Raw genomic sequence first — 11,666 nt, forward strand, 5'->3', positions numbered from 1 at the left:
CGGACAGACGGTGGAGGAAGCATGTTGGGAACATGTGATGACGCCTTTTAAAATGGTTCTGCTAACCAGAGCCTGGGACATGGAGGAAGGATAATGACGGTCGAGGCTCCAGATCTTCATCTTCAGCCAGATTCTGGGCAATGCGGTGTGATCATGAACTGTGTGCAGCTGGGAAAGCAGAGACAGTGAGGAGATGGATCCAGAAAGCAGGGCTGCGGACACATTTCACCCTTACTTGGTGCAAGTAAAGAAAACTGGACAAGATAGGGGAGAGCGAACTCAAGATGTAGGTGCCCCATTTTTTCCCTTAAATGTTTGGAGGTAAGAAGGGTCAAAGTAGACTGCGGTGTGGTATCCAAAGTGACAGAATTTGGAAGTGCATCCAAACTTTCAGCATGGGTGGATTTCTGCAGCCGTCGTCGTCTGCTTCCGGAGGCCAGGAGGTTCCAGGGACGGAGGCTTAGGGGTCGGCAGAGCTGAAAGCTGTTCAACACTGCCCTCTTCTGTTTGAAATCCCATTGTTCTTGGATGAGGACAATGATTTTATACCTGTGAATGTTTATGGCACAGTGTGAGGATGAGAAATCAGAAGCAACATAAATTGTCTAACCACAGGAGGACAAATAAATTACACAGTTACTGCCTCAAGTGTTGAAGACTATTGACTAAACTATCCAGAATGAAACACTCACAATTAATAGTTATTACCTCTGGACATGGTCATTATGCATCTTTTTCTCTTGTTTTATCTGTTTTTAAACTTCTACAATTTAGACAGATTCCTTTTGGAATTCGTTAAAGTCATTAATAGTAAAATAGTTCTGTTCTGAAAAACCAGGAAGTAAAAAGGTGATTCGAGTTTGTATCATTACTATAGATAGAGAGATAGCCTCTTAGACCTCTGGTAAAAACAGCATAATCCTTATAACTAGCCTGGTAACATAGTGCCTAAAGCAGTTGACTGCTAACCAGAAGGCTGGTGGTTCAAACCCACCAGCCACTCCTCCGAAGGAAGGTTGGGCAATCTACGTCTATAGTGATACCGCCTTGGAAACCCAAGGAGGGGTCGCAATGAGTCGGTTCGACTCGACAGCACATAACGACAGCAAGCCTTTGCAGGAAGTGCTGCTGGTACCTGTGTCACAAGTGACAACGGTAAGCACAGAAACTTTAGGTGACTTGCTGAGGGCCCAGAGCTGGTAAGTGGCATGGCAAAAATCTGAACACACATCTGTCCCCAAAACCACTGCTCGTCATCTTCTCTTCTACCTGAACTCTTTTTTTTTTCTGGTTGTTTGTTGGGGGAACTACTTTCTCTATTGTTTGATACATAAACAAAATTTATATTCTGGTATGTGATGAGAGGCCAAGATGTAGTGTTCTTTAAAAATAAGGAGAGTGAGTGTCTTAATTATCCACTGTTGTTGTAACACAAATACACAAGTGGGTGGCTTTAACAAACACGTTTATTCTCTCACAGTGTAGGAGACTAGGAGTCCACATTCAGGGTGCCTGCTTGAGGCGAAGGCGTGTTCTCTCTGTGCGCTCTGCGGAAAGGGGTTGGTCTCTTCCACTTCTGTCTCCTGGTTCCTTGGAGACCTCCATGGGGCTCAACATCTCTTCTCCCCCACCCCCACTTCCTCAATCTCTTGAGATTTCAAGAGATTGACTCAAAATGCACCCTACACTAATCCTGTTTCTAACATAGCAAAGACAGCTTGTTCCCAAATGGGGTTATAGCCACAGGCAGAGAGATTAGAATTTACAGTACCTATTTGGGGGTGGGGGGGAGCTTGAGAGGCGCCCGTGGTTAAGGCTTTGGGCTACTAACCAAAAGGTAAGCAGTTCAAATCTATGGGAGGAATACGAGGCAATCTACTTCATAAAGATTTACAGCTTTGGAAACCTGATGGAGTCACTATGCTTGGAATCAACTCGATGTTAGTGGGTGTTGGTTTCATTTTGAGGGGACACAATTCAATCTACAACAGTGAGTCATCACTCCATTTGTGTTGTTTTCTGTATTTCTATTAACGGTCTGCATTTGTTTATTCTTCTGAGTGATTTTAAAAAAATTAAAACTTAACAGAAAGTTGTAAAAATAAAAATAGTCACTGGAATAGCCAGACGACCCTTGCTACGGAGACTACCCACTCACTGGCTTTGTTCTTTGCTCTCATGAGAGGGTCTCCTGAGATGCTCTTGGTCGAGCTCTCTCTCTCTGTTGGAAAATAAAACAAACCAAGAACCAGCACACAGGATCCTGCCACATCACATACAGGCATAAACTACGAAATTTTCTGAACCTTATGAGGGTAAATTATCTACAGGTATGTGTTGTCGCTTAACGACTGTTCAGACAATGACCACTGCATATATATGTCTGTGCTCCCATAAGGTTGTATTTTTCTTTTGAAGGGAAAGCAATTCTCCTTTTTTTAATTATTATTTCCCCCTCATGGTTTTAAAGACCTTTGGCAGCACTGGAGTATGGGTGGGATACGGACAGGTGAGACAGAGGACAGGGCTCTGGGCTTGGGCTCTTGGGCTTTGACTGGTGGGCAGGTGGGTGGGGATGGCAGGGGGTGCTGGGCCTGGGCTGCTCCCGCTGCTCAGGTAGGCGGGACATCGGACAGAGCTGGGTGCGATCTGCCCCCTCCTCACTGGCTTCCTCTCGCTCTGTTCCCGCCTCTGCCCTCTCAGCCAGCACAGCAGCTGGCACCCATTCCTCGGACCTCTGCCGGCAGCTCCAGCAGCAGCAGCAGTGACAATGAGGACAACCGGAAGCAGGCTCCCATAAGGTTTTAATATGGTGTTCGCACAACGTCCAAATCACACAATGGCCTATTTCATAGAATGTGTTGTGCACATTAAGCAACACAGACCTGTACATCATAGTCCTCTACCCGCAATGGTTTATTTGTATTTCCTAAGAATACAGATGTTCTCATTCTTAACCACAATATAGTCATGATCTCATGAAGTCACAGTGTTAAAATACTTAGATAATCTACCACCTGTATTCTAGTTTTGCCAGTTGACATGATCATGCCCTTTACAGCATTCCCCTGCTTTACACAATCCAATCTAGTGTCTCTTTAAAAACTCCAGACCCACTGCCATCGGGTCAATTCCTACTCATAGTGAGTGATCCTATAGGACAGAGAGGAGCTGTTCCATAGGTTCCCCAAGGCTGCAATCTCTAAGGAAAGAGACTGCTATATCTTTCTCCCATGGAGTGGCTGGTGGGTTCAAACTGCAGACTTCCTGATTCGCAGCCGAGCCCTTTAACCACTGCGCCACCAGGGCTCCTTTATGTTGCTCAGCTTCCTTTAATCTGACACATATCTTCAGCCTTTATCTTGTTGACATGGACTTGTTTGAAGCATTTAGTTCTCTCCCCATTACAACCACATTCCTTATTTTGTGTCTGATGTTTCCTGTGAAATTTAGGTTATGCATTTTCAGCTAGAAACATCAGTTTCAGACAGGTGTTGTATCTGTCTCAGGGTATTACACACAGTGTCCATCTGTTTCTCATAGGTTGATGTTAAATTGTTGCCTGATTTCTCTACTCCCATCAATTTTTTTATCTCCCCTACAACTAATAAGCAGTCGCTCTAAGACCATGCCCTTCATGGGGCTCCATTTAGCACTTGTTGAAGCTTGCCTTCTCCAGCCTTGACCAGGATCGCTGCAAATTGATGGGCCTGTCAGGTGATCTCTGGACTCAGACCATCTGACAGTGGGTGGCTGGCATGTATGCATTCTTCCTTTTTTAAAAGTGTAGCTATAGCCATGAAAAACTTTGCTTTTCACACTGAAATAGAAGCTAAATTGCTGTCTACATCAGACATGTAGCAATTTTTCCATCCAAGTGTGGGAGTCAACATGTTGAAATACTTGTTCTTCTCATAAGTGGCACTTATGAGTTGTAAAATTATCATGATTATTGGAAAATTAGAATTTTTGGCTTTGGACAGGTATGGAATTGACTTTTCTTTGAAAAAGACATTTTCGTTTTTATTCCTATGTAGTACAATGACACCAAGCACCAGCCAGGCAGCTTTGGGTCCTCTAGAAACCCTCCACGCCCACTATGTAGCCCTGGCCAAGTCATAAAGCCATTTTTGAAATCACTTTATCCCCTGTAAACCAGTTGGAGGGGCCAGCGAGCTCTATGCCTCTGTGACTATAGATGGTAGCTTTGTGACGTAACATGCCCCAGTGCTATTAGTTCTTGTTCCAACACTCAGGAAGTTCTATAGTTCTTGTTCCAACACTCAGGAAGTTCTAAGAAAACACAAAATCCCATACACTGGTTCCTGCCATGTCTTTGCCAGTTGCCAGGCAATGCTAGTTTTAGCGTGTACCCCTCAATGTAGTGTACATGAAAGAGAAGCAGCCAGTGACCTCAACAGCAATAGCCAGAATTGGTTCTTGGCGTATAGTCGGCTTGAGTTTCTAGGCGGAACTCCATTGGCTTGAAACCCAGAGGGCCTGACGTGCAGGGGCACGTAGAGAGGCGGCGCCCTCTGTGACGCGAACAGTGGCCCCCAGAGGGCGCTCTCGTCAGCGTTTCATTGGCCAGTCTCCATCTAGCGATGGGGCAGCTGGGAACACAAGGTTGGGCCTCTCGGGCCTCCATAGGGCTGCCCTTGCCGGCTCTTGGCCTCAGCCATGCCCTGGTGGAGTAACCTGTGCTGTGAGTAGTGCGCGCCCTCCAGCGGCTGTTCCTCACGGGGGCAGTCCCGGGCAGGGAGCTATTTTCTCTGCTGCTGTGCAAACAGGGATGTGAGGGGCCCTTATTTTTCTTTTTCTTCTTTTTTCTCTAATGAGCCTGCAGGGAGGCGGGAGAAAGCTGTAGGCCGGCTCCGCAGCGAAGCGATGGCAGAGGCGGGCTGACACCGGCTCGAGTAATAAAAGCCCTGGTACCCCTTCCCCCTCTCCCGAACACGTTTGTATTCTCAACAGCACTGGCACCGACTGCGGGCTACTGAGTACTGGCCTCAGAACCCAGGACGATGTGCCCCAAACCTTCTCCTCAGGACGCTTCGTCTATCGGGACTTGCGAGGGGGCCCCAAGGCGCATGTTGTTTCTGGCCTTGGCGGGGTGGGGCATTGTCTCAAATCAAAACACTGGTTTTGGAGCGAGAAGGAAAGACATTGAGGTGAGGTGGGTGTGTATCACGCCTTGAAAGCGGGAGCAGGTTTGGGATAGATTGCGAGGACTAGAGTCACCAAGGAAGAATACCCTTTTGTGATATTTAACATAAAGGATGAAATTATGCCCGGGAGGTAGGCGGGAGAATGGGTAGAAAACGATACAGGCATCAAAAATGAGTAAGATTTCTACAGGCAACAAGGTGCCACCAACTAGAGAGCTGGCGGTGAGCGGAGCGGGATGGGGATGGCCAAGGGCTCGCTGCTTGGGCCGCCGCGTGGGGCATGTGTAGACCCTAAAGAAAAACAACATCGAGGTGTCCAGGGGAGTTCCAAGCACGTGGTCGGAGGCTCGCAGGACGCACGCTTCCAATGTTTGCGTGCGCAGTGAAAGTTTGCTTTTATGTTGGTGCGCCTAGTTGTAAACATACTTGGCTGCCGCGCTGAGTGCTTTAGTAGACTGCCCTGTAGTCCCCGGGACCTTAGGGGACAGCTTCAGGATGTGCTGGAAGCGGGTCCTCCGTGTAGGATCTGAAAGCTGGCGGAGCTCCGCTTGCCCAGCCTTGTGCATGCCGTACAAAGGCGCCATCTGGCCTGGCACGGCCTGTGTCTGGAAGTACTGTGAAAGTATTGTGACAATAATGTTATGTTATGTACCGTAGTGACCCCTCCTTGGGTTTCCGAGGCAGTATCACTACAGAAGTAGGATTGCCCAACCTTCCTCTGGTGGGTTTGAACCGCCAGCCTTCTGGTTAGCAGTCAAGTGCTTTAGCCACTATGCTACCAGAGCTCCTGTGTAACAATAATAGCTCCTACGATTACTTGACTCAAAAGACATGACAGACTAGTTGACCAGTTAACCTTTTAAAGCTTCTTGTGATCCTACATACTTTTCTTCGTGTAATGGGGACAGTCCACTTACCACTTACTCTATAACCTCTGAATATGGCTGAGGTGTTCTGGAACTATCAAATGCTGTTGTTCCTCCAGTTGGCTCTTTGTTACCCTAGTTTTTAATGTAAACATTCCTTTCATCCCAGATTTTTTTTTTTTTTTAAGTTTCAAATTGAAACATACAGATTTTGGAGCATAGAAGAAAAACAGTGAGGAAGAGCGTGGTGTGTCTGACACCTGCTTTCCCCCACTATCTAGCAAAACGGCTCTGCATTTTCTGGTTAATGCCAGGCAGGTGAGTGAGTGTTTTTATCTTATGCTTGCTGGCAAGAAATTTGATTTATATTTGTATCCATTCCTAGTAAGTTGTACAAGAATAGAGTGTACTATTGAAGTTTGACTTTTTTCTCTGGTGGATTTCCAATTACATAATCCATTCTTTTAAAAAAGAAGTTTCCTTATGTTGCATTAGAAATGTTTGTGGAAACTTTTCTAGTGAGTATGTTTTTATGATTGGAGGAATTTTAAGAAATAGTTCATGAAAATCGTTAGTTGCCCTAGACTTGATTCTGACCCAGCTTAATGTGTGCAGGGTAGACATGGGTTTCTAAGGTTGGAACCTTTTGGAAGCAGATCAAAAGTAGATATAACTCTAAGGAAACACATCACTGATAATAGGGAAGATGGCTTATCATAGGAAAAGTGAGAATTTACAGGATTTTCTTCTCATTACAGATTATTTATGCTTTTAAAAAAAATAATGGGAAGAGAACGTTCATGATGTAAAATGTAGAAGAAAGGTTACAGACATTCTGGACAGGAAAATCATGTATATCTGAAGTTTTCTTTCTCTTTAAATACTTGCCTCACTGTTTAATGTGAATGGTAATGTTTCTTTTTTGTTTATCTATAAAGTCTAAAGTTGGTCACAGATGCATGTTTTATAGTGATTACAAACAAGAAAAAATCCTTTAGGAAGCGTACTTAAGATCAAAATAATGAGATTCTTGGTTTTTCTCCAAACCTCCTCCTCTATCTGAAATGTCTGGTTCTCAGTTTAACACTCCCTCGAGTAGTGATGTCAGAGTGAGTGTGAGCTAACCGGTGATTGCAGCCCTTACAGAGCAAGGTAGAGGCAGTCCACAGTATTGCCCCCAAACCAATGGGACTGCCCCCCACTGTAGCCCTGGGTAGAACTTGAATTACACCTCGTCAGGGTCCTTCCTACTCTTTGAAGTACAGGAGGCCCAGATAGCCTGCAGGTTTCACGTAATGAAGATCCAAAAGTCTGTTACGTTTAAACAAGGAAAGGGAAAAGGGAGCTTTCGCTTAGCTTTCAGTAGGGTGTTAGCTGCTATGGAGTTGACCCCGACTCCTGGTGACCCCATGCGCAACGGAAGGAAGTGCTCCATCCGCATGATTGTGGATGGATGCGACTGCTGTAATCCGTAGGGTTACACCCGCTGATGGTGGAAGCGGGTCTCCAGGCCCTTCTTCCTGGTCTGTCTTGAGTCTGCTGCAGCCGGTTCAGCGTTATCGCGAAGCACAAAGGACCCTGCACCCTGCGTGCCTGGGCCCTGCTCTGTGCTTGGGGTGCCTTGGACAGTTTCCCTTTACTTCCTGGGTTTCCGTTTCAAAATAAAACGTGATCTTGGGATGATGGAAATTTGTGGACAGCCGTCTGTAATATTTCACATAAAGATTGACATTGTTTCCGTGGGGAAATAAGATCGTATAAACCGAAGGGGTTGATGGATTGGGGGAGCACATTGTCCCTGGACTCCCAGATGTCTCTGTGTTTCCTGTTGTTGCCGGGCTCCAGGCGTTGGTGTGGCTGCTAGTCACGGTGGTCGTGCCTCACTTGAAGCTAACGTTAAGTATATTTTCTCAATTTTTATTAAAATCATTTTTGTGTTAATTTTAAATGATCATTTTTGTTTAGTGTAGAAAGCAGTACATGTCCTGTATAGAATAGTAGAAAATGCAGACAAACCAAACTAGAATATATCACGTTCCCACCCACCACAGATCATGTGACTGTGACAGGGGTGTGTGTGTCAGAGAGAGTGTGTGTTCTTTTATGTGAGTTGTTTTATGTTTAAAAGAAAATAGGGTCACATTGTTAGGTAACCTGCTTTCATTTCAGTAAAACTTCATCTAATCTCATCCCAAATCATACTCAGTTTTCCTCTGAGAGGACCCAAAATAGTCCTTTAATGAGCTTGACTTAATCTATATCCAATCCAGGAGTATGCCTGGCATCTTTGGTTGAAAATCAAAAAACCCACTGCCATTGAGTCGATTCTGACTCATAGCAACCCCCATCAGCCTTCCAAGGACCTGAATCTTTATGGAAGTAGATTGCCTCATCTAACTCCCATGGAACAGCTGGTGGGTTTGAACCATCTACCTTTTGGTTAGCAGTACATTGCCTTAACCACAGCATCTCTGGTTATATTCCTTAAGTCTCTTAATTTAGCATAGTACCCCCCTCTTTTATTAAGTCATAAAGACTTTCTCTCCTGCCCCACTATTTTAAAAATTCAAATCAATAGAAAAATATAGTAAACACCCACATACCCTGACCTGACTCAACAGTTGTTCACATTTGGCACATATTTATTTCTGTCTCTCTCAACCCCCTCCCTCCCTCCTTCACCCCTAACCTGTTTGAAAGTTGCAAACAATCCATTTGTGTTTCTGTTTGTTGGACTTTTGTCCTTCGTCACATGGACTTAACAGACCAGTCTAGTGGTTTTGTAGAATGTCCTTTGACGTGACTTTGACTGACTGCTCCCCCATGATTGGATTCTATTAAATATTTTGGTTAGGAATAAGGCACAGGCAATTTAGTATCCTCAACTCAGGAAGCATACTGACAGTTTGTCCATTATTGGTGATTGGAACTTTGATTGCTTGGTCAAGGTGGTGCCTGCCAGATTTCTCTCTCATGAGCTGCTTTTCTTCTTGTGAGTTAACAAGCACTGTGTTTTGAATCTCTGAAACTGCATGTTTCCCAGGAAGCTTTTTACAGGTTTTAGTGTTTCTTGATGATTCTTGACTGAATGAGTTAATACAGTGGTGTTTGTATACGTTGATTTCTTAATCTAAAATCCTAAAGAGAGTAACTTGAAGGATCAAACCAAAAACCAAACCATTGCCATCTGGTTGATTCTGACTCATAGTGACCCTGTGGGACAGAGTGGAACTGTCCCATAGGGTTTCCAAGGCTATAAATCTTTCCGGAAGCAGACTCCCTTATCTTTCTCCTGAGGAACTGCTCAAAAAACCAAACTCATTGCCGTTGAGTTGATTCCAACTCAAAGTGACCCCCATTTGGTTTTCCGAGGCGGTAAAGCATTACGGACGTAAATTACCTCATATTCCTACCACGGAGTGGCTGGTGGGTTTGAACCACCAGCCCTCTAGCAGTCATATGCCTTGGGCACTGCAGCACTGGAGCGCCTGCATTCTAAGTGCTGACCTTCAAGTTAGCAGCCAACCTCTAAACGACTGCATCAGCAGTGCTCCTTGAAGGATCAAATATCTATATTTATCAGTTACCAGTTTTCCGTAAAGGACCACTCTCTCCTTCCTGTTCTTTTCTTTGTTTGTTTTAAAGTATGTAAAGTAGTTTATACTGACAAAAATATGGCAGGATACCATACATTTGAAGTGGATAAGAAGGAAACAAAGTACAGAGACATGAGAAGGAACCAAGAATGAGACTCATGTGAGTTTTATATCCTTGATATTTGGTTTTCAACAAAATGAGATTAATCATTTGATCAGTCACCACACAAAAGGGCATCTGGTCACTTTCATAGTGTAGAATGTCTATAAAATTAAGTTGATCAAGAGAAGGAGTTATTCCCTCGATTGGGATGGAGGTTTTTTCTTTGGGTCTTAAATAGAATAAACCCACTGCCATTGATTCTGACTCACGGTGACCCCCATTGGGTTTCCAAGGCTGTAAATCATAATGGAAGCAAACTGCCTAATCTTTTCTTCTGTGGATGGCTGGTGGGCTGATGGATTTGAACCACCAAACTTTTGTATTTGTTTAAATACCTTAAACTTTTGTATTTGTTTAAATACCTTAAACACTACACCACCAGAGCTCCTTAAATAATATTCTTCTTCTTCTTTTTTTTTTTTTCATTGTGATTTGGGTGGAAATTTACAGAGCAAACTCACTTTCCATACAGCAGTTCATATATATTTTGTCTCATGACATTGACCACAATTTCCCCAATGTAACAGCTCCCTTTCCACTTCCTCCCGACAGCCACCTCTTCCCAGTGACCATCCCTCCATACTCTCCTGCGCCCTGAGCTGTCTCCCTGTGCATAAATAGCCCTTCTTTCTCCCATAATTGTTCTCTCCAAGGAGTATATCTATCTGACCTGAAGGGCAGCTAGGGGCCATAGTCTCAGGGGTTCCACCAGGCTCTATCAGACCAGCACCTGGTCCCACTTTTTTTTTTTCCCAAATGATTTTGAGTTTTGCTCCCTATTATTCTCCCTCACTATCAAGGATCTCCTACATAGATGCTCCTCCAAGTGGTTGACAGTGGTAGCTGGGCACCATCTAGTTCTTCTGGTCTCATAGTTATATAGGCTGTGGATCGCATGGTGTACCAGTCACTAGTCATTAGTCAATTGTTTCCATGAATCTTTGGTTTTCTTCATTCGTCTTTGCTCTGGACAAGGAGAGACCCATCGTTGTATCTAGATGGCTGCTTGCAAGCTTTTAAGATCCCATTTGCTACTTGCCAAAGTAGGAGGTGGAACAGTGTTGTTTCATGTAGTATGTTATACCAATTGAGCTTGATGTCCCCTGTGACTGCGGTCCCGAGCACAAAGGTTCAACTACTCGGTCCCTCTGGGTAGCTTGCTGTGACCAAGAAGTGACTAAAACTTTGTCTCTTGTCAGCTCTACTATACCCCTGGGAATTACTACAGATCATACAAATACACTTATAGGACCACTGTCTGCCAACCCTATATGTGGTCTTAAGTGCACTCCCCGCTTCACAGACATACCCAATAGTTCAGCCTGTCCACCCATCTATCCACCCGTATACCCATGTTTGCCTTCACCGACAATGCAGTACTGTATGTGCAGTAGGGTTCATTCATATTTGTTGTCTGTACCTCCCATGTATCTCTCTATGTCTTCCTCAGTGCCACCATGTTGATCACTCACATTTGGTACATTGCCCTTCTCTTCATCCAGATCAATAATCTCTACCTATCTAACAGTGTTCCCTCCCCTCCTCTCCCACCCCTGGTAACCAACAAAGAAAACTTCCTTCCATAGATAAACCTTTCCTTGACTTTTATAATAATGGGCTAATACAATATTAGTCCTTCTGTGATTGACTTATTTCACTCAGCATAATGCCCTCCAAGTTCATCCACGTTATACAGTGTTTTGCAGATTCTAGGTTATTCTTTAGAGTTGGATAGTATTCCATTATGTGTATGGACAACCATTCCATAGTTTGGTTGTCCATTCCTCAGTTGATGGACACCTAGGTTGTTTCCATCTTTTGGCTATTGTAAATAGTGCTGTGATGAACATGGGTGTGCATATATCTGTTCTTG

The 11,666-nt window shown here is 44.4% G+C and overlaps 1 protein-coding gene across 1 annotated transcript in view; it reads left to right on the forward strand.

Annotated features, from left to right (window-relative positions):
- The window catches only part of AKAP12 (A-kinase anchoring protein 12), a 152,611-nt gene that overhangs the window by 124,946 nt on the left and 15,999 nt on the right, over window positions 1–11,666 (forward strand). The window contains exons 2-3 of the mRNA XM_007943228.1: window positions 2,704–2,801; window positions 4,975–5,108. Coding sequence (XP_007941419.1) covers window positions 2,704–2,801; window positions 4,975–5,108 — 232 coding nt within the window. The remainder of the gene's footprint in view (window positions 1–2,703; window positions 2,802–4,974; window positions 5,109–11,666) is intronic.

This window comes from Orycteropus afer, unplaced genomic scaffold (genome assembly GCF_000298275.1).
Source record: "Orycteropus afer afer isolate SDZICR_OR568_19922 unplaced genomic scaffold, OryAfe1.0 scaffold00101, whole genome shotgun sequence".
In the NCBI taxonomy this organism is placed as follows: domain Eukaryota; kingdom Metazoa; phylum Chordata; class Mammalia; order Tubulidentata; family Orycteropodidae; genus Orycteropus; species Orycteropus afer.